Source organism: Clinocottus analis, unplaced genomic scaffold (assembly GCF_023055335.1).
Source record: "Clinocottus analis isolate CAN_PGR_092001 unplaced genomic scaffold, fCliAna1.0.p SCAF_1, whole genome shotgun sequence".
Taxonomy (NCBI): domain Eukaryota; kingdom Metazoa; phylum Chordata; class Actinopteri; order Perciformes; family Cottidae; genus Clinocottus; species Clinocottus analis.
Window position 1 is genome coordinate 17244844 of NW_027175820.1, and position 27913 is coordinate 17272756.

The window sequence follows — 27913 nt, forward strand, 5'->3', positions numbered from 1 at the left end:
AACGTCATGTGCTCCCGCATCTGTAATTTTAGGAATTAAACTGACCGAAATAGGCTGTCTAGTCCAATAATTGGATAATTGAGCTATTTCATAACTCATTATCTGCTTTAGTCTTTCCAGAAGTGCAGCCACAGTTGTAAATTTAGAAACAAGTGGACGAAACGATACAAGATTTTGTATTTATTACCCCAGATTCTAGTGATGTTAATTCCACAGGAACGTTAGATAGCGCCAGAGTATGCCAAAACAAATGTAAAAAAAAAAGGAATTCATAGGAAATAATATGTATATAGATAATTGAACGGTTACTTTGTCTAATAACATCTAAAACCTTTCCAACCTAATTCTCCCTGTGAATGCTTAGATTTGTACATTTACCTCATGATAGGATTTAAGTATGACTCCAAATATGCCACATTTTTAACCACTTTGGTCCAGATTAATTCTCAATAATTATTGTATAGAAAGCATTTTGGGCCAACATCCACGTTTTAAAGAAAAATAAAATACTGTAATATATAAGAATCTTGCACAGATCCTTTTAAAAAAAAAAAAAAAAAAAAAAAATAGATAAGCTTATTGTGCTGAGACTGTATCCTAATACATATCCGTAAAAGTTTCTATCTATATCGATCAATGATTTTTTTTTTTAATATACATTTCTTTTAAATAGAAAAAGCTTTCTTTTCATAATCATGCATGGACCTAAATTGTGTTATGTCCTTACATGATTATGAACAGACAGCAGTACTTACCCTATTTTAGTAATAATAAAGCAGTTTGCACACTGGAGCTATATTCCCACACTGGATTTGGTAGCAGCCTAAAGAGTTGGTTGTGCTCAAGTCTTTTGGGAGCTTTACAATCACATTGGATCTTAGCAAATCCTTTCTCATTGCAGGGGAGATGACATGTTTGTTGGTATGCTTCAGTGGTAATCTGGCTTTGATGAAGACTCTGCTTTGTCTTGATGCAGGTTGAAGGAGAGGTTTCCCTCACATTTGTTTCAATTAGCTTTATTGGAGTGTCATGCTCCTAATTTGGAAAGTGTGATGTCAAACACATACAAAGTGTTTTTCAGCGCTGTTTGTTTCTGAATACGTCAGTCCTTATTTCAAATGTGGTGTTTGTGTGCAGTGAAATAAATTAATAGTTCACAGATGATTTACATCGTGGCTCATCCTGGTTTAAGGGAGGATAAATCCTGGTGTGTGACATAATCAATGTTTGTGTTACTGCTTAGGCTGAAAAGCATTTTGTGTTAGCTGATGAAGTATTTTTTGTACACTTACAAAACTATGAATTTGACTTTTATAAACATGGTGCTTATGCCATGTCAATTTTAATCCCCACTAATGTGCGGCATGCATGTTTGCTCCTATTGGGTTAAAGAGCACAGAGTCGGGGCTCGTGGTCAAAGTAGCTACCTGTATGGATATTGAGACTGAACATTTAATATGATATTCTTTCTTAAAAAAGCATTAAAATCTGTCATCCAAAATGCATTTTCACTATGCAATCAAACTACTGAATGCAAAGCATGAAAAAGAATGTTATCTCCATATGGCAGCAAATGGCCAGGTCATGTCATTGTGCTGTTTATTGTCTCATTAAAAAGATTCTGAATGGGTGACAAAAATGGAACTTTCAATGTGAACAATGTCATCTCAGTCAACAACATGCTCATATTTACAGTATGCAGAAGTTGGAGCTGCATTGTCAGCTGCACCCATGTTGTTTTTGCACCCCTCAAATCCATTGATAATAAGGAAGATGAAGAGTATGTGATGGGAAATTAGAAACAAGTCAAATATTCATAAACATGTAGACAATTACAGCTTCCTCAACAGTTCATACTCTGAAGTCCTGCTGAGTCCGCTAACGGTTCCACTGATAACCATTTCATTATATTTGATCATGTCCTATCCTCATTGCTTCTTCTCGTCTTTTTTACGTCTTCCTGCTGTTTGTCTGCTCATTCTTAAGTCGTGTAGAGGCTGACGCAGAAGGCAGCAATTAATCATTTCTGTGGTTGGTCTATTGTGCAGAGGCAAACCAATACAGAGCCAAAGGTAAAATCCAGACCACTGAGGCTTATTTACTGAATTCACTCGTGTGCTGGTCTAAAATAAAGGGTCATATCTGTATGAGAACGGTGTTTCTCCTCAAAATTCAATCGTGCTCAGACAGTGAGTGATTGTAAGAAAGTGTTTGGCTGTGGTCCAACTGCTATCAACAGGAGGTTTGTGGAAGTGGTTGACTGATTTTAAGACTGAGCCCAAAGCAATAACGCCGACCATTTAACAGGCTACATTAAAACCTCGTGCACCAATCAGGGCAGTTATTAACTCTCATGGCAACTTATGTTGTATCTCAGATGATGTCGTACTAGAGTGTCACCATTGTGTGCCGGACAAACACCTTCACCTCTGTATGTGAACACATCTCGCGTGAAAACCAGATTCTGAATGTCTGAGTCAGGGTCAGAAGCTAACGGAGCAGCTGAGGGGCCGCCTCTGTACTCCTGCCATGTCCCGCCTCTGTACTATAGCCGTGGCCCGGGCTGACCCCTCACCTTCGACCCCGCTGGCACAGAGGGGCCTTGTATTCCCATTTATTCCAGACAGGAGGTGCATTGTTGGGGATGTTAAGCTTTCTCCTTCTTCTTCCTGAATTTAATCTCTGTGAACTACAGCTGTCAAATCATATTTTTATTTTCAAACCGTTTTTTTTTGTTTTTTTGTGCCACTTGGGGGCAACAGAAACGAGTTGTGAACACAGCATTGACAAATCCCCACTGGTGAACAGCTGCTTATTTAGAACAACCAACAAAGAAACCTTGTCATTTATTTGGAGTTGTGTTCATGGCCACCAGGGGAATATTAGTCCAATACTAACTCTTTAAGCTTTGTTTTTGGTCTCCACTAAATGTTGCTGCTAAATGCTAATTCTATGTTCACCAGCTTATTGCTCACTGTATGCCGTGTCTGCCATTTGGTGCAGATTCATCTGATAATCATCTGTGGGTTCATTACTACGAGTGACCCCTGTCACATGGTTGGATCTTTTCATATTAACATTTTATACGTTATTAACATACAAATATGAGATTATAACCTTTTTAAATATAGTTTTCAATTATTTTTTTTAATGCACTGAGACAAGGACATTACGTAATGATGAACCGATGTGGTTTTCAATTTTTTTGTTTTGTTTTACCACGGTGTGTTGTTCACTGTACTTTTTTGGTTAACTTTATTTGTGGAGTATTCTAACAGCAAAACGGACTTTCACTTGAGAAGATGGAAAGCTGGAAATTGCTTTGCTGCCCCTGCATGCATGAGCATCATCTTTTCAAATACAGGTTATTTTTTTTTAATATTTTGGTCCCTGAAAATGAAACAGATTTCAGAAGTGTGATGTTTTATTAAGTGGTTTTTTTCGTGTGTCTCATATGAAAACGATTGTGGAGAGTTGCCTCTCCAGTTCCAGTTGTTGTGGGTATATTCGTTGCTTTATTCGACTGTAATAGTCTCTTGCTCACTATATTCAGTGTCTTGTCTTTGTCTCCAGCAGGGACCAGATGGGCCGTTTCAAAAAGTGATACATTTGTTGTCGGCTCTTTTGTTTTATGAAGCATAACAATGGCCTAACTGTGCACAAATTAGCACTTTCTTCACATTCATGAAATTATATTGTTTATACAAGGGTAGCCGTGCAAAGGAGAACGGTCTGTGTGTGTGGGTGTGGGTGTGGCATTACTGCAAACTACAAGAACGTGCAGATGTGTGCAGAGAATACTGCTTTAGTTTCTGCTTTTTCTAATGGGGAAAATAATAAAGATGTTACCCGTTTTATCAAGCATAGCAGCGAGGCCACAGTGGATTAATGTACAGCATATTCAAATTTGAAAATCACAATTATCCTTCTCGCAAGAGAAATGTGTATCGGAGTGTGAAGTGTATGCGTCAGCAAGTCATTCTCTCCCAACATCTGGCTCATTCGTCACAGTCAAGTAGTTGCATCACTTAAGTTTTGGACCTCCTGGACTTGCAATAAACCTCTGCTCCTCTGTCCTTCTTTTCTGCAGGTGTAGCTGCAGCCCCCGCCCACACCGCCTGCCAAAATGGTGGTGCTGTCGCTGAAAATCTGCATTCGACAGTGCAATGTAGTGAAGACGATGCAGTTTGAACCCTCCACAGCCGTCTATGACGCCTGTAGGATCATCAGAGAGAGGGTCCCCGAGGCTCAGACTGGACAGGGTGAGAAAAATTAAATGACACTCTGAGGTTTAAACTGTAAAAGGGATGCAAAAGGAATAATGAAAGCTACCGAACTAAGTGTGTTTTGAGCTATAATTAGGCAGGCGTTGGCAAAGATAAAAATCTGAATATGTGAACTTCCACTTTGGCGGACAGAAAACAGTTCCTACATGGAACTGCTCAGGACAAGCTCTTTGGTGTATCTTGAGTAACTGGGTTATGATTTCTTAAGGGACATTGCGGTTGAGGTTTTCAAATTTGATTTTTGCCATCTTGAGCACCACAAAGTTAGGTCCATTTATTCCCAATATAATGAAAAGAAGGCAGACATATCTGACCGTAATCTCCAAATATAAGCACTACAGTTAAGAGGAAACGTGTATATTAATAATTAATGCAATACTATTGTCTGATAAACTAATGCTGGGATCAGACTACTGATACTTTTGTCTAGTTAGGCGACCATTGTGAAAAAGTGGTAATGGGACTTTGCCGATAAGCCACATGTTGGACCACAATCGGTCAAAGCGTGCTATCTTTCACTACTTCTATAACGCTGATACAAGTGATCAGAAGGAGGTGGTAGGGTCCGACTTTACTATTCCACCAGGCAGCATCATCGTTCCCCTTTGCTGATCCTGCCATAAGGACTAACTTTCATCACAGTCTGTAAAATGCTAATGTTTCTCCTCACTGTTCCAGCTTCAGACTATGGTCTTTTTCTGTCGGATGAAGACCCCAGAAAAGGCATCTGGCTGGAGTCTGGAAGGACATTGGACTACTACATGCTCCGTAATGGGGTAAATATATACATCCGTTTAAAGCAACAGTTACGCTTAAGCATGTGCATTAAAACAGCAGTGGGATTGGGGGCAACGACAACAACAAAACAAGCTCGCAACAACACAAGCTCACAACTTTACACAAACAGACTGACTCTAGCGATGTAAAGTACTATATAATTACATCATGAAGACAAGTTTTTCAATCTCCTTTTCTGCATTTCAGCATCCGGAACAGCACACGCACACGCGCACATCCTCTACACACACGCGCACATCCTCTACACACACACAATATCCACGCTATCTGTCTGAGAATCACAATAATGAATGTTGATCCAGCGAGCGAGACACTGAACCCCCGGTTGCTTCCGTGGCGCTTTACAGCAGCCCACTGCTCCAAAATGACTACGGATGGGTAAAATGCAGAGAATAATTTCCCCACTGTGGGATTAATAAAGGATGTAAAATAAAAAATAAATACATGCAAATCATGAGGGAATACTAGTCCTTATTTCATGTGCTGTTTGGGATTTTTTGGGATATCACAAACCCGTCCCCAAAAAACGGGATGCACTGAATATGAATAATTATTATAATAGTTTATATGCAGCTCATGTATGTAGTCGTTGTTTTAGTAACCTCCCTACGAGATTGCAGATGTTTTAATGGCCAACTGCTAACCGAGATATCGCACGATGGGATTTTCTTTATTTGAAAAGATCATTAAAAAAATCATCAAATAAAAAAAAATACTTCATTAATACATCAATAACGAGTGGGAACAAACACGGTGTACAGTATAATTCAAGGCATCAGCAGTACAAAAATAGCAAAAGCAGAATGAGAGAATAAAAGCACAGGAGGAAATTTGGAAATCAAGAAAAGAATTGAGCACATCAAAGGATGCTGTTTAAAAGTGACTTTAAAGAAGCGCTCCAGCCGGCTGCAGATCCTTTGCCAGTCTTGGAACCCTGCTGCCAAACGCCCGAGCGATTCCGGTTTGTCGTGTAATTCCTGCCTCTCGGTACATCTGTGCGTTTGGTTTTGCAGCTCTAAATGGTTTCTCTTCTTCAAATCCACCAAAGGCTACCCAGGTAGAAGGCATGACTGTGACCAATTATTCTGAACCAAATCTCTCCTCATTGTTGTGATTGGAAGGGAGCAGCGAGCTGTGATAGTCAGCCGTTAAATAAGGTTTTCTGGCCTATATTCTCCCCTCTCTTCACGCAACTTGGATGCATTTGATCATTTTCTCAGCGGGTACTTCCTCTGCCTCTTTTTCTTACATTAAATTCCTGAATTCCTCACTTATATTTTGGTTCTCTTCTCTGCACCTTTTTTGTCTATGCGCAGGACATCCTTGAATACAAGAAGAAGCAGAGGCCCCAGAAAATCAAAATGTTGGACGGGGCTGTGAAAACCATCATGGTGGATGACTCCAAAACAGTGGGAGAGCTGCTTGTGACTATATGCAGTAGAATAGGTACGTAGATTATTTTACCGTCCCCTTGCTCCTTGCTTTTGGTGTGTGCTGTATAGATTTCAAGTCTTACTTTCTGTTTATTAGGGAAGATCAAATTTAGAATTCACTGTCCTCTTAACCTTGTTTGGCTTGCAGGTTGATCGCTCTAACAGGAGAACATCACTTTTGTTTTACAAGAGCTTTTGCAAAACACAGACAGACTTGAATGTAAAACACAGAAATACTAAACGTGTGAAGAAAATAATCCTGTTAAATTGAACATGTATCCAACCGGATTTTCTGGACATCGTAGATGATTTTCGTTCCTGTTTTGATTCCAGGCATCACAAACTATGAAGAGTACTCTTTGATCCAAGAGACGGTGGAGGAGAAGAAGGAAGAGGGGACGGGTACGCTGAAGAAAGACAGGACGCTGCTGAGAGACGAGAGAAAAATGGAGAAGCTGAAAGCCAAATTGCACACAGACGATGACTGTGAGTTTAGTGGAATTACATTTGACCTGGTGGTGTAGGTGATGCCAGTTATTTTGCCTCAGTGTTTATGTTCAACACTCGTTTGCATGCTCTGATGGCTTGATATTAGAATTAAGTAACATTTTTGAAGACTAGCAAAGGATCAAAGAAAAAGGTTTTTTTTTGTTTATGTAAAGCTCTTTAAATTGTCTTGATGATGATGATGAAATAAGCCATACACATTTTACAAGCTTTTCCTTTTGTTCAGTCTACAGATATGTCATTGCTTACTTGTGCCACTGGAGCATAGTGTTAGTGTTCTGCTCATCAGACACAGTTCAGAAAAGCCTACACAAGCGCACATAACATGACAGTTCAGTGTGTGGTTTAGACACGTCTTTGACTTTTCATAGAGCTGGCCATCAGGGCAAACTCAGTAGCCAGGCAAATGGAGGACTAATGGAAATAGCTCAGAGTTGATAGCCATGTAATCCAGATAATAAAGATAATGCTGAGGACGCACAGATCTCGCACACGCTTATATAACTCACACCCGGACATACAGGGATTTCTCTTATCCCTTTGATTTTAAATCCTTTCTTTTCTCTGGACCTACGTAGATTGGATTAATGTGAGAGAAACCAAATCATATATAACTAGATTTGTTTCATGAACTAATCCCCATGGATGCGTTTTATTTTGTCAGTGAACTGGCTGGACCACAGCAGAACGTTCAGAGAACAAGGGGTGGAGGAGACCGAGACCCTCCTGCTCAGGCGCAAGTTCTTCTACTCCGACCAGAACGTGGACTCCCGAGACCCCGTCCAACTCAATCTTCTTTATGTGCAGGTCTGACCCTCAGGCTAACATGTTTACCACCACAGGAGAAAGATAACTGCAAACCAGGAGGAATACAGTACCATCCATATCATCACCTAATGGTGACACGATTGGCAGTGACAGAGAACCTGGATATTAAAGAAATGTGTACTTCTTGCAAACAGTTTTTAATAATCAGATACAGATACTTCACTCAAAGCTACAATATAAGTAGTTCTCAGTTCATTTTGTTTGACCTCTCACCCAATTAATGAAAGATTACTTTTGTTTTTCTTTCAGGCCCGAGACGACATCCTCAACGGTTCTCACCCCGTATCATTTGACAAAGCTTGCGAGTTTGGAGGCATTCAGGCCCAGATCCAGTTTGGACCTTACACAGAACATAAACACAAACCTGGGTTCTTGGAGTAAGCATCTATCTCACGAAAATAACATTTATCCATACTGAATGATTTAGCATTTTTAAGAAAATAGATCTTTTCACTCCATTGTAAGTCAACCTTTCACCAAAGTCCCAATAGAAACATTAGTATTTATATTATGAGTTCAGTTTCAGGAGTTTATGAAATTAATGAGTTTTAAGGCTGAGGCAGAAAAAATGAGTGCATGCTTTTTGTATGAATGAATCTGATTCTTGTGTGTTTCATTTGCATTCTAGCTTGAAGGAGTTTCTACCCAAAGAATACATCAAGCAAAGAGGAAACGAGAAGAAAATATTCCAGGTGTGGTCATATTGTTCATAAAAAAATGCACATATTGTTTGGTTTACATTTGACAATTGTGCACCATGCTGTTCAGATGCTGAATACATGTCAATTCCAACCTGCAGGACCACAAAAACTGTGGAGAAATGACAGAGATTGAAGCAAAAGTGAAATATGTCAAACTGGCACGGTCTCTTAGGACATATGGCGTCTCGTTCTTCCTGGTCAAGGTAAGTTTTAACATGTGTGTTTATTTATAGAACTTCACAAAAATACACAATTTTAGTAAAGTTTCACTGCGCGATTGTTTTCACTGAAAAGATCCTCTAGCCTGAAGTAATTTGATCCTGTTTAGGGGAAACGGTTTTGGAATTGGTTTATTGTAGTCAGAGCCTTTCATATCTCGAGTGGGGGAATCTGTTCTTTGAGCTCGCTGTCAACTTGGTAAAAAGGTTGACTGCAGTATCCAGCAGGTGGAGAACATTGTCTGTGTCCACCAGAACTTTCAAAGCTTCTCATGTCACCTAAACCAATGGGGAGCCATATTAACATTTAAATATCAATTGTCATTTTACCTAATGTTTTTTGAGAATTGAGAAAATATTTTCATCGACAAATACATTTGTCAACCCTTTCTACAATGAGTCAAAGTCATATCCATTGTTTTTATATTGCTATTTTGACCCCTTCACATCATTTGTACCAAGAGGACATCCTGCATTCGGTCATGGGAAACTTCCCTGTCTGTGTCAATACATTGCTTTCCCATTGTCACCTGTTCTGACTTCATTGTTGAGCTCTCGTAGAAAATGAGATTGTTTCTGGTAATTGCTCGGGGGGAAAAAGTCACTCCTACTGCTGTTACTGACTCTCTGCCAGACAGTTCCTGGTTTTTCCTTTCAGCACCAGGGGAAAAGGTTAGAGATGAAGTATAAAAAAACAAAACACACAAACTTTCTATTTGGCTGGACCTCACCTCACCGAATCCTCATTTGCTGAAGCTCACACATTCCACAGTCCTGCAGTCCACATTGTACATGTGCTTTTTATTCCTATTAAGAGTAAAACTCACAAATCCTGAACCATGTCCCACCTCCTGCCCTTGGATCTGCGTTCCTCCTGATCAGTTTGACATCTTATCTGCGCACCTTTGTCGTTTCCTTCATTCTTGAGTGTAATCCAGTGGAGCAGAAACATCTTTAAAATAACCCTGGAAAAAAATGCAGCCCATAGTCCCGAACTCATAACCCTCGGAGGCCCCAGAGGGTTTACAGGCCCTCCCAGGACTTTTACACAACTCACCTCTTTGCCCTCACGTCACAGCCCATCACAGTCTGTCCATCTGCTCACCGACTGCAGCTCCTGGAGAAACACTTTCTCTTTCCATGCAAGAGAAAGCAAAATAAGTCAGCTGTTCTGCCGGCTCGGAGAGCGACTGAAGTATGACATTAGAGGCTTAGTGAATACAGGGGGAGGTTGAGGGTTTTTGACAGGCAGATAAAGGCATGATTAAGACATAATGCTTTAATTACTAAGTGGGGAAAAGTTTTGTTTTTTTTTGTAACTGGTTAGACAGATGAATACCCATCTTGGCAGATCAGTCTGACAGCAGAATTAGATTTTCAAGCTGCAAGCTTATGAATTTAAATTCTGTCGCTTGAACTGTTAATCTGTCCTTTTTCTATAAATGCCTTTTTATTCAAGTAATACCCTCAGCAGGCCTGGGAATATGGAAATGAGTTGTTTGCTAAAAGGAAGAGAAGTGACATTTTATAAATGGTTTGTTCGCATCCTGAGTATTGGTGTCTTGTTAGTGTGATTAATTCTACCTTTTTATTTATGCAACATTGCCCAATGATGGAAGTATTTTCCACAAGTGTCCTGCAGACATCAAACAATGAAAATCCTATGTTATAGTTGTAAATACAGATGAGATAAGACAACCTGACAGTTGAAGCATGTAGATGTAAGGGGGAGCACTGCATGGTCGCCGGCAGTCCATAGTGATACAAGAACACTATGGTGGATAAATACAGTCCTACAACTAGTGCAGTGTTACAGTATAAGGGCTCTGTGTGTGTGTGTGTGTGGAGGGGGGGGGGGGGGGGCGTTAATGATTGTTAAAATTATTAAAAACAGACATCCAAAATGTTATGTGTAATTAAACGCAAACTATGGCTTAGAAGTTTGTGAAAGCTAAAAATGTCTTTTTAAATGAATGTGAGGAAAAAATAAATAAGGTCTACTTCATCTACATGGAGTAAATGTTAAGTTTTAGTTTTATTGTCCGTGTTGATTTCCTGAAGTGCTAAATGTTTTTAAAAATTTGGAATGGTTGAATGAAATAGTGTTTTTTTTTTATTTTTAGGAAAAGATGAAGAGTAAGAACAAGCTGGTGCCACGGCTCCTTGGGGTCACCAAAGAGTCTGTGTTGAGGGTGGAGGAGAAGACCAAAGATGTGGTTCAGGAGTGGCCACTCACCACTGTGAAGAGGTGGGCAGCGTCACCCAAGAGCTTCACCCTGGTAAGACATGCATACAAACAAACCTACAACATCTCACTGCACGCTGATCCAGTCTCGTACTCATTGATTCATCACTGACTTCTACATTTTTCTTCACCATATTTTTTCCACAAGGTCTCAGTACTGCTGGCTTTGTTCTCTCGGCTGTTTTATCTTTTATTCATTCTGTCCACACCGAGCATGAATCCCTTGTAGTAAATAAGGAGGCTAGGCTCACAGTAAACCCAACTGTTCACTGCAGTGGCCATAAAACAATCACTATCGTGTTCAGTCTGCCTGTCCTTTCCTTCTCTCCCGCACTTCAGTTATTGAACAGACTCTTTTGTCTTGCCTGTCAATAGCCATTTCGTAATGACACACACACACACACACACACAGACACACACAGACACACACTGGTTGCTGTTAATTCAACACTGTGTTTTTGTGACATTGGGAGTCACAATGTTTTTCATTTGTTGTTCACATAGAGTTTGACCTGTCGTGAATGAGATGGGCTCACCACATTGATTTATCGTTTAAGTCGGCCCATAAAAGGTGTACAGATTTCTACTTAAAAAGTCCTTGTGTGTGTGTGTGTGTGTGCATGTGCGTGTGTGCGTGCAGGACTTTGGGGAGTACCAGGAGAGCTATTACTCGGTGCAGACCACTGAGGGGGAACAGATCTCTCAGCTCATTGCCGGTTACATTGACATCATCCTCAAAAAGGTGAGACATTTATCTCTGGAGATACTGAGTCATAATGAATCAATGAAGTCTCGGCTCTGTTGATGTGTTCAGGCTTCTGTGCTGTACAGTTGCAGTTAAGTAAACAGAAATACAGGGCATTTCTTCAAAATACTGAAAAGATATCGCTGTACACCTGTCGAACGGGTAGCACAACTTGAATAACAAGTGAAAAGCTTCGCACTGCTTTGCTTTCATCTGGTTTATTTCATATAACATATAATTACTTTTATCGGGTGTATCCAAAACCTAAAAATAAAATGAAATGTGTCAATCTGAAACCAATCCAGGCCTATTTTTTTTTTATGTCACTCTAAATCATAAGATTTAAGCCTTGGGATTATGTTTTTTAAATCATTGTGAGCTCCCTTTTGAAACTAAACGTTAGTCTACTTTTCTCTCTGCTGCAGAAGCAAAGCAAGGACCGCTTTGGATTAGAAGGCGATGAGGAGTCGACCATGCTTGAGGAATCTGTCTCTCCGAAAAAGTATGTAAATTAGTAATAAGTAATTGTTTATATTTTCTAATTATATATATATTTTCCCGCAGTGAATATGAGTCTGTTGACTCAACAACTGGTGGATGGAGTGCCATTAATATGGCATACACATTTGAATTGTCAAAGGAATGAAGTCTAACATTGTTCCAATGTTTTGCTTCTTGACCTGCAGGAATGTATAGTTTATACATTCCTTTTAACAATTGTCTTTATTGTGTTAATGGTTAACTTGCAAATATTCGCATGCTAACTTTACTGGCATGGTAAACATAACTGCTAAAAATTAGCATTTGACTGTGTTATTGTAAGCATATTAGCATGCAAATGCTATCATTTAGTTCAAAACAACCATGTGCCTAAATACAGCTAGAAAGAGCTGCTACTTCTTGGACAGAGAAAGCTTCACAGAAGCAAGAAAATGGCAAGAAAACAAAAGCTACTGGACAACAACATTTAGCAGTAGGGGCAAACTCAAGTCGTGGCACCGGCACCTCATAGAGGACATGTCCAATTCCACCAATTAGTGGAATTAGGGCCAACTGCTCGTAGTGCCCCGGCATCTGAGGTGGGAACCGGAAGGGCCGTTACGTAATCAGTGGCAACTGCTCTCGGATGCCGGGGCATTTTGGCCAGATGCCCCGGCGTCTGAGGTAGGAAGCGGACATGCCTCTGTAAGGTGCCGGTGCCACGATTTGAGCTTGACCTCTTTCACATTTAGGTTGTATAGATTAATCCTTCCAGTCGACCACATGTGATCCCATTCTCTCCTATAGTTTTATAGTCCAGTATAAACTAAAGTATGATAAGGGTTTGTCTATGAGTTCAACGTATTATTGCACAGTTATGGCATATTCTATTACAACACAATATTCGACTGGGTGCTTTTTCAGTTTCCTTCCCCCCACCGCCCTTGACCACACATCCATCTTCCAGGAGGTTATTTCACCACATGAGCGCGTCCTCAGCTGGACTTTATCTTGAAAGATAATCATGATGCGAGGACATTTTGCAGCACTGGATGAGCAAAGGCCCATTCTGAACATTTCTTGATGAGATGTGTATTGGCTCATTTATCCACAGTGGACTCTCAATGTGTAACTGAAGCCCCGTTTGCTGTCCAGCCTCAATTGATTTCCTGCTTTAAACTAGGACAGCATTTGCTGCAATTGTTATTGTATTTTTTTTCTACTTTTTTTATCGGGGCTTGTGCGCAGGGCCAAAGGCAAAAATCTTTACTACTGCAAACATATAGCAAGTCAAACTCTGGAAGGCCTGATATGAGGACAAACTGAACAAAGCTTTGTCTCTCAGAAGTACACAGTGGGAAGACTCTGCCGCGTCAGTCTGCTTTGTATTAGTGGCCCACTGTCACAAACGAACACAACCACATTGCTTGGTGTTTAATCCCTCCCATGGTCACACTCACACACAATGAACACTAGAAACAGACTCTTTTTTTCTTGTTCTGTTTATTGACTTTCCCCCTCTTTTTGTTCTTGTTCTTGCTGGAGTAAGTAGTTGCTCTGTTCATAGTTTGTTGGCTTTGGTATATATTAAAGAAATAAAAATGATATGGGCTAGTGGAATACAACATGGTATGTTCCTTAGCCTCTGTGCTTTTCTCTTTGTTAAGGATGTCAGTGCCTTAGCGTAGCATGCATGGTGAAAAGGTGAGGGAAGAGGGTCAAACGGCTGAGTGTCATTCAAATGAGGCGGCGCAAAGTGAATATCGGTGGAACTAAGGGCTGTGATGTTGAGCTGAAAATAGACATAAATAAGAAGTAGGCCTGTTTTCACTAAAACACATTTATGATTCTCCATACTGCCCGACAAAGACCAAGAGCAGTAACCAAAACTAATAAATAGTCAATTTGAAGCCAATTGTTAAAGTATTTGCTTTGGACAAGCTTAATAATGTAGGGAAAACAACTTAAGTATCATGAATAAACATGGCTTTTTTAAAGACGAGCGATTATCCCTTAACATTGTTAGATGTTGCACTAACTACCTGTTTGTGTGCCTGCAGGTCCACCATCCTTCAGCAGCAGTTTAATCGTGTGGGCCGGGTGGAGCATGGCTCCGTGGCACTGCCAGGGGTGATCCGCTCCGGCTCCATTGGCACAGAGTCACTCAGCATGGGCACCATGCCATCTGCTCAACAGCAAATCACAATGGGTCAGATGCACCGTGGACACATGCCACCTCTTGTAAGAACAGCAAAATGGCTCTCAGTATGATGTTTGCCGAGTTGTTTTTTTCACATATGAAGTCATTTTTAAAGGTTTATGCCACTCAAACAAGTTTGCCTTAGGTGGCACAACTAAACGGGTGCATTGTCCTTTTTTCTCTCTTCGTGGCTGATACATTTAATGTAAACAGATTCACAAGGGGGCAATCATCTTTCCTCAGCACAGCTCCTTGAAAAATCCCTCTAGGCTGCATTGTGTGAGAAATTAACCTGTTTTGTCTTCCTGTATGTGTAGAGTTCAGCACAACAGGCTCTGATGGGAACCATCAACACCAGTATGCAGGCTGTGCAGAAAGCCCAGATTGACCTCGGGGAGGTCGACAATCTGCCGCCACTGGGACAAGATATGGTACTGTACAGGACGCATACATTTGCATACAGAAATCCTAGGGACTTGTACTTTATACACACGCTATGGTGTTGTAACACTTTCAATGCATGCTTTCAGTGAAACGGCCATGATGGAAAAGCAAAGTGATGAATAATACTTCTGTCTGCAGACTGACAGCAATGTTGAGGTGAATTTATGAATGCAAATGATAGACTTTTGGTTTGGTCTCCCTTCTGTGCACCTAGGCATCCAAGGTGTGGATCCAGAACAAGATGGATGAGTCAAAGCATGAGATCCACTCCCAGGTTGACGCCATCACTGCAGGAACAGCCTCTGTTGTCAACCTCACTGCTGGTCAGTGGCACTGGCGTCACGTTCGTCTGCTAACACAGATTGTATTTACCGCAATTCACTGGATATTTAATGTCAATGTGTTGATGCTGGGCCACATATATCTCTGCATAGCTTGTGGGATTTGTTAGCCCTGAGGCCTTTTCGGAATGCTTAATGAAACCAGTGAAAGTGTTAAGACGTGCCCGCAGTTTTACAAGTACATTTTAGGGGTGCTATTTTCTTCAGAGCTCAAATTATCTGGCCAATTAGTGACTTTCAAGCTGATCCTTTCCATGTGTCTGGTGTTCATTAACATCATTGTAGATCCAGTATAAATTCTAATAGATATCCCATATCCTGCTGTGGTTTGGTTTAATAGGGCCCAGTGAAGGTACCTATTGGCTCTGGTACTGATCCATTCCAGGTTGAAATTGGTGGATTGTTTATTTATTTTATTCGATATGTGCTTTAGAATGATTTGTCCCAAAGTTCTATCCTTTTCCTGCTTAGTTCCCTTTTCTAAAATGGACTTATGTGTTTAGACAGTCTCTAATCTAAGTTAAAGACACACTATTTGTCACTTGGTTACGCAACAGTCTGTGAATCTTAAAAATACTTTAATTTGGACAAGCTTTGTTTTATCCACTTCTCTCTGACTCTATTTATTTGATGGCTCTTATTAATCCGTCCTATCTCCACGTACTCAGGTGATCCGACTAACACAGACTACACCGCCGTGGGCTGCGCCATCACCACCATCTCCTCAAACCTGACAGAAATGTCAAAGGGTGTGAAGCTGCTGGCTGCACTGATGGAGGACGACGTGGGCGGAGGTAATGACCTGATGAGGGCTGCCAGGACACTCGCAGGGGCCGTGTCTGACCTGCTCATAGCTGTGGAGCCGGCTTCTGGAGAGGTGAGCAAAGGAACCCCGGACCATGAGATAATGATGTCTTTTCAAAACATTGTCACTCTATTTTTGTACCATACAGTTTACTGTTATGAAACTATTACATTAGTGTCTTTATTGTGCTTCTGAAAATCAGCCATGAAGGATTTTCTGCCTTTCCAACCTGGCAAATACTGTCTGAAGACAGAATGGGAGACATTAATGGAGACATTTATATGTGGGAAAGGAAGAACAAAATTGAGAATAACGTGTGAAAGTGAAGTCTGACTCTGGATTTTAGCCAAGCAAAGCTTTCACTACTGTGTTCCTTGAAATGACAGATTTTTATGTTTTGATGTCTTTTCTATCCAAATTACTAAAATCTAAAACATGAATAAAATGTGCCATATAGCAGCTCTACTTTGAGACAATGCCTCACCTCTTAAAGATGCAGCGTCTGTCCTGCTCCTCCAAACTACGCCTACTGTAATCATATTATCTTCCTCAGCTGCTGGCCGGCTTGACTAATTGAATTGTTCAGGTCGGTCTAAATAAAGACCTCAGACTGAGGCTGAATGACAGACATTTTTTGCCTATATGGAAACTAAACTTGCTTGATGCAGCCTCCATCTGCTTGATTTGCTGGACTGTAATGTTCTCACTGAGCTCGATTAAGAGTTTGTTGTTGTGGCAGTAATATTTAGAAGTTAATGTACTGTACAGTTGTTGGCTAATAATCTGCATAATGCACAGTTCTGTCGAGCGTTTGGTCAACCCTGAGCTTTACACACACAGCTGCATTATGCATACAAGTAGTTGGAAAGAGAACTTGGAGCCTGCAGGTTAGTGAGGCGGAGAGATGTGGGCTGTTTGTTAGTCAAGTATGTCTTAATGCAATATGATATATTTCTTTGTCTTTAAATAGCTAACATGTTAAGCGATGTGCAGTATGCAGTACTCAAATGGCATTCATGTTGTTTTAGTTGCAGCAAAGTGAAACCCATTACATGCTGCTCAGGAGTCATACCTCAAAAAGAGAGATGACGCCATTTCCAACCAGGCGTCCAAATTTAGTTTCCTGTGTGTGTGTGTGTGTGTGTGTGTGTGTGTGTGTGTATTTGTGTGTGTGCATGCAGCCCAGACAGACCGTGTTGACAGCAGCAGGCAGCATCGGCCAGGCCAGTGGAGACCTCCTGCGCCAGATTGGAGAGAGTGAGACAGACGAGAGGTTCCAGGTAATGCTGCACCCCGTCCATTTATCACCATCCTTCCAACACTCTGTATAATAATTAGATATAGCTCAGTCCTCTGTCCATAAGGAATTATTTGTAAACCTTTTTCTGCACTATCCACATGCCTATGCCACAATAGCTTTCCACTGTTTATGAGAATGAGATAAACATTTTATAGGAAAGACTGATGGTATGTGTGTTTTTTTTTTTTGTTAGTGTTAATCTTTGCCTCCCCTTGTTGTAGGACATCCTGATGAATCTGGCCAAAGCAGTGGCCAACGCTGCAGCCATGATGGTGCTGAAGGCCAAGAACGTTGCCCAGGTGGCCGAGGACACCGTGCTTCAGAACCGGGTCATTGCTGCTGCCACCCAGTGTGCCCTGTCCACCTCCCAGCTGGTGGCCTGTGCCAAGGTACAAGACAAAGTTGGATTAATTGAAATAGAGGAAGGACTGGCATTTTATCGCAATTTGTACGACTTGCGCTCAATTCCCAAAGACGTAATTCTGTTGATTTTATGCAATTTATTGGGTGGTGCAATTTCTTAGGATTTATTATGTAAGGTCTGTCTCGGATTTGAATATTAGCCTTGCAGTTGGATGATAATAACTCCCCATTTGCTTTATTATCATTTTTCATAAGTACATTGTGCAGTGCGGTTTGGTAAATAACAATTCCTCAAAGACTGAAATAAACTCCAATTTAAGTTAATATACCAGGATGCACCAAGGCACCATTAAGTACCCTGTGCCCGCATTGTATTTGAACGTCTTCAATTGAACAACCCACATGTGTCTTAATTAGTTTAAATGCCCTCCTGGTCCCAATCAGAATAGTTACATTAAACCAATCCTCACCTCTCAGTGATGTCATAAAAACTATCTGCTGACTCATTTTCGAATAGTTTTTTCCCCTTTGCTTTTCTCCGTGAAACACAATTTAATGATGTAAAGACTGAAGCAGTGGCTTTCCAATTCAAAATATATTTGGCGTTTCTGCTTGAGTCGCATCAGGAAAAGTTAGATGGCGATAACTTTGGGCATTATTTATTTATTTATTTATTTTCCCCTACCATTTTAAACAGAGACATTCCTGCTTCCTCATCACTTTCTTTCCCCCTTATTGTCATAGGTGGTGAGTCCCACCATCAGTTCACCGGTTTGCCAGGAGCAGTTGATCGAAGCTGGAAAGCTGGTGGATCGCTCGGTGGAAAGCTGCGTCCAGGCCTGCCTCTCGGCAACAGAAGATGGCGAGCTCCTTAAACAGGTCAGCTTAATCCATGTTAAGACCAACGGTACACTGAACTCTGTCAATCCATGGAGCATTTTTAGTTTTGTCTCAAAAGATGTATCGCAAGTTCAGCCCAAAAAATACTTATTGGCAACAAATAAGTGGACTAGTTTCTTGCTTTTGCCGTTTACATTTTTTACTTAGGTTATTCATTATTTGTACGAACACCCAGCTTAAGAAGAAGGCAATGATGCAGTTTAGGAGACGCAGCACTAACGTTAATGATGTGCATCTCCTGTGTTGAAGGTGAGCGCGGCAGCCAGCGTGGTGAGTCAGTCTCTGGGAGATCTCCTGCAGCATGTCCGCCAGTACACCTCAAGGGGAGAGCCCATTGGGTGCTACGACCAGGCCACAGACACCATCATGACCGTCACTGAGAGCATCTTCAGCTCGATGGGAGACGCAGGTGAGTCCAAAAGAAGATATTGATTGGAGGTGAAAGTTAAAGAATCTTAATTGTGCAGCCTCATTCAGCTGTTGTGGGAACTTTTTCAAATATGGTTAATGGTATAAAATGCAAGAAAAAGGCAGAATTTTGTTGAAAGTATTACACTTTTATTTGTGATTGGAGTATTTATGTAGACTACCTCGTTGAAGGAATAAGTTAATTAATTGTCCTTTTAACTAAAAGTTTTTTTTTTTATAATCAAAAAAGCCATTAAAGGTTAACTGTTGAGACAACCCACAGATAGATCATTTCAGTAAGTTTTAATATTTAGATACTATTTTTATAAGCTCTTGTTATGCTTTAAAATGTCTAAAAACCCATCTTTGCCAAATATATTGTTTTCAAAAAAAAAAAAAAAGAATCTTAGTTTTAAAACTTGCTTTCCACAGCTCTAAAGTTTCTTCTTTTCAGAGTAGATGTCTTACTGTGAGTCATCCATTGCATCTTCTCCTCAGAGAGACTGGCATGATGGTGGGTTTGAATGGACTGCTGTCAGCAATGGGGAAGCCACAGAGAAAAGCTGACAGTGATGTTAGCAAGTCTGACAGCAGAGAAAGACGGATGGACAGAGAGAGCTTCACAGAGAATATCCCGGGCCAGTGGTCAGCTTAGCCAATTCGATTCGCTTGATAGACATCTATAATTGCTGTTTGCTCTGCTGAGGCCTGAATACGTGCAGCGAGTTGGCAAATGTCGCCTTTAAACTGGTGTCAAATGTGTCAGATAATGTAACAACGGAAGAAAAAGCAGAGTGAATCCTTCTGTTGGTAGATCAGCCGATTCTCTCCCATGAATTTTTACCAAATAGCTTGTGCGATGTCCCATTCGTCTGCTCCGACGAATAGAATATAGATAACAACCCCTTTTCTTATCATGTTTTGTCTTCTCTCATTAGTCTGATTTTAAAAATAAGTTCAGAGGGAAACTCGCTGGTGGAAAAGTTGCATCCAATTGTGTTTCCACACATCACCTGCAGGTGTTAAAGCATGATGCACATCTGATCAGGCAGAGCAGCAGAGCGGATTCAGAGATTCAACCACGTTGAGCTGAGTGAAAGATGTTTGTGTCGTGGTTTCTCCCATCAGGGTCTTTTTTATGGTGCTGGCGTTGAACTTTCTGTTTAAAAGTTGTCCCAACACGAATCAACTTAATATCAGTTATTTTAACAATAGGCTCAAAATGTGTCTTACTGATGCAAATGAAATGGTGTCAAATATAAAAATATATGAACTAAGATTTGCCAGCATTGCATCATTGGCACAGTTATTATTGCAAGCGCTTAAAGAAATGAGGATTTCTGTTTTTTTTTTCGGTCCAAATTGTTCATGACAATAAGCTCTGCAAGATTTTCTGCAAATGCACAGAGCTATGCAGTTAAATTAAAATATAACATTATTAGCATGCTTTAATTTCTCATTAGTATGACTCCTCCATTAAACCACTGCTGTCACCGTTTTCCCATCCCTCTCCCTCCCCTTCCTCCTCGCCTCTGCACTCCCTCTGTCTCCTCTCGTCTCGTCTCAGGAGAGATGGTCCGTCAGGCTCGCGTGTTGGCTCAGGCCACCTCGGACCTGGTGAATGCCATGAGGTCTGACGCTGAGGCCGAGGTGGACGTTGACAATTCGAAGAAGTTGCTGGCAGCCGCTAAATTACTGGCTGACGCCACAGCAAGGATGGTGGAGGCAGCAAAGGTAACAGCGTGTGAGATACAAAGCATGAAATATTTATGAGGTGTATCACCAGCAGTGACAGCGATGCTGGTGTTGTTTTCCCAGTGTGTGCGTGTGGACAGATTATGCGAGTCTCTAGATGTCACCATTATATTCTTAGTTTCCTGAAGTAAAATGATACTTTAAAACAAGCATTAGTCCAAACATAATTCACTTGTATACATACAGGTACACTTCTGCATTGAGCCCGTCGTCAGTATTTCGGAGCGGTGGGCTGCTGTAAAGCACCCCGGGGAGTTACTTCAGTGTCACCAAAACATATTTTTGTGGAGGGCTTTGGTTTTAATCATAGATAAGGCATTTCCTGAGACCAGGTGAACGTCTACAGGCCTGGGCTTTATTTTCTTGTACAGGGTGACCTTTTCAATGACAGCTGAGAGGAAATGAGCTGGGCCGGCCGAGGGAGGGGGGGGGGGTGTATGTGCGTACCTGCACAAAATAGGAAAAGACCAAGTATGACTGTTAGTGAAGTGATTCTGCTCAGTCTTGTTGATAAGAAGTTGTTTCATAAATGAAAGACGTCCTTTAAAACTTTCTTAAATAGAAAAAATAGGACATGGGAATAGCTTTAATTTTTTGGAAGCACCCCATTGCCAAGGTGTGTTTTACAGAATTTGTCCAATGGTTTTGGTTGGCGAAGTCTGTACACAGACATTGAATTAGTGAGCCTTTTAGAGGTTTGCAGATTTTTTCTTTTCAAATTAGATTTGAATTCAGACTTGGTTGTGAACTATAAAGTGTTTTCTCATCTCAGTTAAAACATGGTTTTACTGTCAACGCAGTAGCTGCAGGTTGTCAGGAATAAATTGAACATAGTTGAGCTTTGCAACACTCCCAACTCGGGTTCAATGACGCTCTGACACCCATTTTGTTTCTGTAATTGTCATCAAATTACTATTAACTACAATACATTGCTAGATACTGAAAGTAACCTGGAGCTTTCTTGGAAACAATTTATTTGTAATCTTAAATATACATGAACAACTTTTTGCTTTAGATATTTAATAAGATGACACAATAAAAGTGCTACTACTTTGCTTGCACGATACACAATATTGAATATAATGTTTTAACATGGTATTTAACAGTTTTAAGACACAGAATTGAAATGTTCCCTCAAGATCTTCTCACATAATATTATTATTATTAAGAGCTCAAATGCTTTCTTCTCAGACTGCTGAAGTACTTATCCCATCATCACCTCTCCAAACTATCTATTTATCGCTCTACATCAGTCTCATTATCAGCCTTCACACCCACACACTGATAAAAACTTTCCATTTCCACCATGAAAATGAAATGATGCCCTCCAGCTGGTTTGATGGTCGAGTTTGATGCCAGACGTATCACCGTTGCAGCTGTAAATGTTTCTGCGTCAATGGAGGCGCACACTTCAGCCAGCCGTTACCTTGGTAACTGATTGATTGGGCTTGTGCAGTTCTGGACGGTATCTTTAACAGCTTCTTATTATGGATTCTTGCGTGTGAAATCTTGTGCACAAAAAAAAAAAATCCTTTTTAAAAAAAAAAAAATGTTTGTACACTTTTATGACTTGTTCACATATTTGTGTCTCTGGTGACTTGTGTTGACGTCTGTGGGTTTAAACATTACCTTGGTTTTCAGTAGCCCACACACACCTCTCGTAGCTGCAGTTGAAGCTACAGAGTTCCCAGTTAAGGAACCCAGTGGCAGCAGCTTTCTGTCCGACTGCAGGAGACACGGAGGTGCCGAGTGATATTAGTCTCCACTGAACCCAGTTACCTTTCACCGCTGGTTTCATAAACAGGAAAAGGAGGGGGGAAAAGCTGCTCGCTAATGTGAATAAACATCATCTTGTGACATTTTAGCATCCGACAAAGAAGTGATGAAGACGAGCTGCAGCTCAGTTTGAGGGCAGTGATTTCAATCTGTGTCATGTTCAAAGGTCTCACTCCACTGATTGCACATTTCAAGATGACTTTTCTGCGCTGGCGGCAGTTATTGTGGCTCTGCTGCTCGTCCAACTCGGTGTGACGAGTGCAAATATTTGGAGAAAGTCACAGAGTTCTTTGAACAGATCGTTTAGCCTTTATTTGTTTGTCTTCCCACCCTCACACCAGCTGTTTCTTCATCCTGCTAACCTGTCGCGTGTCATTGCTGACGCGTGTTTGTGTTCTCAGGGCGCGGCGGCGTACCCAGAGAACGAGGACCAGCAGCAGAGACTGCGGGAGGCAGCGGAGGGGCTGCGTGTGGCCACCAACGCCGCTGCTCAGAATGCCATTAAGAAGAAACTAATTAACAGACTGGAGGTCAGTGACGCCGGCCTGACCGTTACGACATTTTTGTCCCAAGAAAAATGGTTTCTTCAGGATGAGAAAACTGAATAAAATATGACGTTAACACCAGGATCAATCGTAAATGTCCCCTTTTCGAAATCACTCAATGTTAAGATCTCACATCGCCGTCTATTAGTACAGCTGGACACTTTTCTTGGCTGCAAGTATTTAATGTTGATTTCAGTAGCGCGTCTTTTGTCGCTAAATGTCAGTGTTCTTCGACCGCTTTAAATTTGTTGTTGCTCTTTTTAAGTGGTCTCGAAGTAAGAAAAAGACTAATCCATAAAATGGATCGAAAGGGGCTCATTTCCCTCAGGGTTATTTGGCTTGCAGCTCAATTTCTCTTCAAACTAAGATATTAAACTAATTAACAAAGTTTATGAATTTCGCAGCATTTAATGCTAAACTTCCTTGTCCCTAAAATGTGTTACCACATGCAGATGTATGCACATTTTACTTCATCATTATTTGTTGCTGTGATACTAGGATTTTTATTAACTACAATAATGTATTTTTGTATTAACAAGGTTTATATACAACTTTCATTTATGCTGTATTTACAGTTAAATGCATTACAATATGCCGTTTAGTAATGTTTGTATCTTACATTGAGAGATAAGGTGCTTTCAGTTTATCATCTTGTGTAATATTTTAATTTTTTTATTTAAGGAAGCAAAAAAGGAAACATATCAGAACAATAAGTCTTTATTCCTCAAACTCGACAGGACAATCTTTGAACATTCAGATTCGAAAGCAGAAATGTAAACGTAGAAGTCTTTTTTTTTAAAGGACAGACACAGTACTAGACGGAGACCTACTGCTTAACCATATCCGACATGTGGATTTCTTCGGGGTCTTTGTGTCTCTCAGAATGCTGCTAAGCAAGCTGCTGCAGCAGCCACACAGACCATCGCTGCTGCTCAAAACGCTGCTGCCTCCAACAAGAACACTGCTGCTCACCAGCAGCTGGTGCAGAGCTGTAAGGTGAGCGACAGTAGGGTGCTATTTAAACTTCGGTTTGCTACATTGTTCCTCATATTTTTCTTTTATAATCCTAATTGACTAAATCAGCTGTTTAACGCCATTGTATTGTGGGCATTCAAATTGCTTGCATGATGATTGATAGTACCAAAGGGGGATTTTATACAGAGTCTCCCTTTTGACTGTATTTAAGCCTGTGTATGTGCATGTGTGTCGTGTATAGGCAGTGGCAGACCACATCCCTCAACTTGTTCAGGGGGTGCGTGGCAGTCAGGCGAAGCCAGAGGACCTCAGTGCACAACTGGCACTCATCATTGCCAGCCAGAACTTCTTACAGGTGACTATCTATCTATCCATCCATCTATCCATCTACCCATCCATCCATCCCATTCACATTTCTTTAATTTTGTTGGTTAATGCTCCAAGGGAAAATCTAATTCTATTGAACATCTTTTTTCGAGTCTAACCATTTCCATCCCCCCCTTCTTTCTTTTCCATTCTGCAGCCTGGTAGTAAGATGGTGACCTCGGCCAAGTCATCCGTTCCCACGGTGACGGATCAGGCTGCAGCCATGCAACTGGGTCAGTGTGCCAAGAACCTGGCCACCTGCCTGGCTGAGCTGAGGACGTCGGTACAGAAGGTAGAGCACAGACACACAGAAGCATTCGCATATGTGGCCGCGCGTACAGGCAGCCTCTGTGGTTTACATGCAAAAACCCAACGTATTCATCCAAGTCATGCTGAAATTCGTGGCATGGCCAAAAAATATTTTCCAAAGGTGGTTTATTTTTTTCATCATGCTTATTCAACATCAGATCGGTTGACTTAACGGTAGTTTTATGCACTTTCCTGCAAAATACTTTTTTTAGGCTCATGAAGCCTGCGGCCCCATGGAGATCGATTCGGCGCTCACTGCCATCCAGACCCTGAGAAGTGAGCTGCAAGATGCCATGCTGGCTGCTGTCAATGCCCAGCTGAAACCGCTACCAGGAGAATCGGTAAGATATGTTATTTTAGAACCACGAGATTTACTCAGAAACCCAACATGAAAAATGGCAGTTGCATTAAGTTAAATCTAGTTCCACACAATATATTGACTAACGGCAACTCTTGTCTGAAGCAGTGCACAATGGGCTTTGAAGCCCAAATATTTAGTGACTTACAGATGTCTTGTTTTCCTCCATTCCCTCGGCTTTAGTTGGAGAAGTGCGCTCAGGATCTGGGCAGCACCTCTAAGTCAGTTGGATCCTCCATGGCTCAACTGCTCACCTGTGCTGCACAAGGAAATGAACACTACACAGGTTGGTACTGCTGACACACTGGCTTTTTCAAAAATACATTGAACCTCAAGACCAAGGAGCAATCAAAGCCCATGTAAGACCTCCATCCAACTGCTTTCCGGTTTTCAAATAAACATATCTCTTGACTCTTTAATTACAAACTGGTGAACTTACACCATCAGCATGTAATAGGTAATAGAAATCCTTGTTTTTATACTTTTATTGGCTAAATGTGGGGTCACCGCCACATATGTTTTTATATTTTTAGTTACTATAATTATTTGCTTTGCAGTATTCACTGTCCTTTGGATTATCACTTTGAATTATTTACACTCAGATTTATACAGTTTCTAATTCACAGCGTCCAAAGTTTTATTTCAGGTGTTTGCCCTGATTTTACACCGTGCTCTAAATAGGCTGCTTTAGTGAAGCAGTAGGACAAGGCCCTTTTTTTTACACCCTAATGCTGTGTTCACACTGAACGCGTCGAAAAAAGGGTGTTCACGCCAAAAGCAGCATGACTAATTGCGGCGTCACAAAGGGAAAAGAGCGATCTTATCCGCTATCCACTACAGAAGAAATAACCACTGGTGCTGCTTTGTACTTGTTGTTTAAATTCCACATACGTCAGAACATCAAACTTCATCGTGTCTGGGTTCATAATATTATCCGTAGTCCCACAACGGCGTCTGAATGACCAGGATGTCAGTCTTTAGGATGTAAAAATGTGTTTTTGGGAGTGACATTATCTTGTTATAAAATGGTCCTTTTTCTGAGTCGTTTGTCACATCTGTACTGTCTTCTACTTGTGTATGTGTATAGGAATAGCAGCCAGGGAAACCGCTCAGGCCCTGAGGACACTGGCCCAGGCGGCCCGCGGCGTCGCTGCCGCCACCACGGACCCCAATGCTGCTGCCGCCATGCTGGACTCAGCTCGTGACGTTATGGAGGGCTCAGCACTTCTCATTCACGAGGCCAAGCAGGCACTGATTTCCCCCGGAGACGCCGAGAGTCAGCAGAGGCTGGCGCAGGTGAGATGTTTTGCGATTGCTCGGGGAAATGGAGTCCATTCTTCTTGTCTATCTTCTTTAACACTGCGTGGCTCATGAGGCTGCAGGCTGCAACGCTCAGGCCTTCATCTTTCTGTCAGACTACAGCACTAATGCCTTCAATGAACGGCATCAAGTATCACTGCATGGACTATTCTGCAGGTGGTTAAAAATACACTCACAACTTGTGGGTCCATGAAACCTTTGTTTGCAACCAGTGAGTCACTTGTAATTGAGCTGTTATGCCATCATGTCCACCCTCAAAGTTAATTCAAGGAAATGTTATTGTAAATGTATTTTTAATACATTACACATCAAACACACTATTTGAGAGCGAATGTTCAATATTGATAAACATTTCATCAAACTCATTGTTTTTTTTTACATAGAAATAATGTGACTTTTAATGGTGAATAAACAAAATATGTTTATTTTTTAGAGAATAATTCATGCATCCATGTAAACTTGAAAGTAAATTCATCTTTTTTTGTCCAACTCAGTTTAATTCTTTGTTCAATATATTTAGCTAAATGTTGTCTTTTGGATCAAGTCCGAGCCAGATGAATGACTACAGCTGCATGAACGTAAACGGCTGTCAAATATAGCAAGGGACTCGGATAGTAAACCTTATGGCACATTTATAGGCAAAGTACCTTTTTATTATTATTTACGTCTTGTGATCCTCATATTTTCTCCACAAATGTATGTTTCTAAGTAGGAAAAAATACAATCTTTTTTTTCCCCATCTTGAGAAATTACTTTAATTTAGTACTACTTTTTTATTTAAAATTACAATATGAGATGACGTTAAGAAGCCTGCACTGTTCTTTTAAATTATGGTATTTTCTTTGCTTCACTAAAGTACCTTTCATGTTGTCATATGCTTTGGTAGTGGCCTCTCGTCGCACACCCGAAGAGAACATCTGCATGCGCATATATTGGTTATCTATCTATCTATCTATCTATCTATCTATCTATCTATCTATCTATCTATCTATCTATCTATCTATCTATCTATCTATCTATCTATCTATCTATCTATCTATCTATCTATCTATCCATCCATCCATCTATCCATCTATCTATCTATCTATATAAAAGAACAGACTTACATGGGGATATCAATCATTCTGCTGCGTATAAGACCCTCTAACTCAGTCTACTGTGAACCTGGTGTGTGTTCCAGGTGGCCAAGGCTGTGTCTCATTCCCTGAATAACTGCGTCAACTGTCTGCCTGGACAGAAGGATGTGGACATGGCTCTCAAGTGCATCGGGGAAGCCAGCAAGAAGCTGCTGATTGAAAATGTGAGTTGCCTCTGTGACTCACCAGACCTCTGCCAGCAGAATCATCTGGTGTGTCTGAAGTGGCGCACAGCAAAAAGACCCTTGAGGAGTGTATCAAGATTAATGACGCATTAGAAGTGAAAGTGACTCCAGTGTTATCTTAAATCACAGAGAGCTTTTCCACAGTTCCCAATAAACGGGAATTGTGGTCGCCGTCACTCGTATATG

The 27913-nt window shown here is 40.9% G+C and overlaps 1 protein-coding gene across 1 annotated transcript in view; it reads left to right on the forward strand.

Moving 5' to 3' along the window:
* The window catches only part of tln2a (talin 2a), an 80118-nt gene that overhangs the window by 32609 nt on the left and 19596 nt on the right, over positions 1-27913 (forward strand). The window contains exons 3-30 of the mRNA XM_068596216.1: positions 4091-4262; positions 4965-5062; positions 6401-6530; positions 6851-7003; positions 7689-7831; positions 8102-8229; positions 8481-8544; positions 8652-8756; positions 10895-11050; positions 11657-11758; positions 12187-12263; positions 14302-14482; positions 14759-14872; positions 15100-15208; positions 15895-16103; positions 17213-17311; positions 17553-17720; positions 18439-18573; positions 18844-19003; positions 20570-20736; positions 22935-23063; positions 23961-24074; positions 24295-24408; positions 24577-24711; positions 24941-25069; positions 25270-25372; positions 26174-26382; positions 27587-27706. Coding sequence (XP_068452317.1) covers positions 4127-4262; positions 4965-5062; positions 6401-6530; positions 6851-7003; positions 7689-7831; positions 8102-8229; positions 8481-8544; positions 8652-8756; positions 10895-11050; positions 11657-11758; positions 12187-12263; positions 14302-14482; positions 14759-14872; positions 15100-15208; positions 15895-16103; positions 17213-17311; positions 17553-17720; positions 18439-18573; positions 18844-19003; positions 20570-20736; positions 22935-23063; positions 23961-24074; positions 24295-24408; positions 24577-24711; positions 24941-25069; positions 25270-25372; positions 26174-26382; positions 27587-27706 — 3687 coding nt within the window. The 5' untranslated portion in view covers positions 4091-4126. The remainder of the gene's footprint in view (positions 1-4090; positions 4263-4964; positions 5063-6400; positions 6531-6850; positions 7004-7688; positions 7832-8101; positions 8230-8480; positions 8545-8651; positions 8757-10894; positions 11051-11656; positions 11759-12186; positions 12264-14301; positions 14483-14758; positions 14873-15099; positions 15209-15894; positions 16104-17212; positions 17312-17552; positions 17721-18438; positions 18574-18843; positions 19004-20569; positions 20737-22934; positions 23064-23960; positions 24075-24294; positions 24409-24576; positions 24712-24940; positions 25070-25269; positions 25373-26173; positions 26383-27586; positions 27707-27913) is intronic.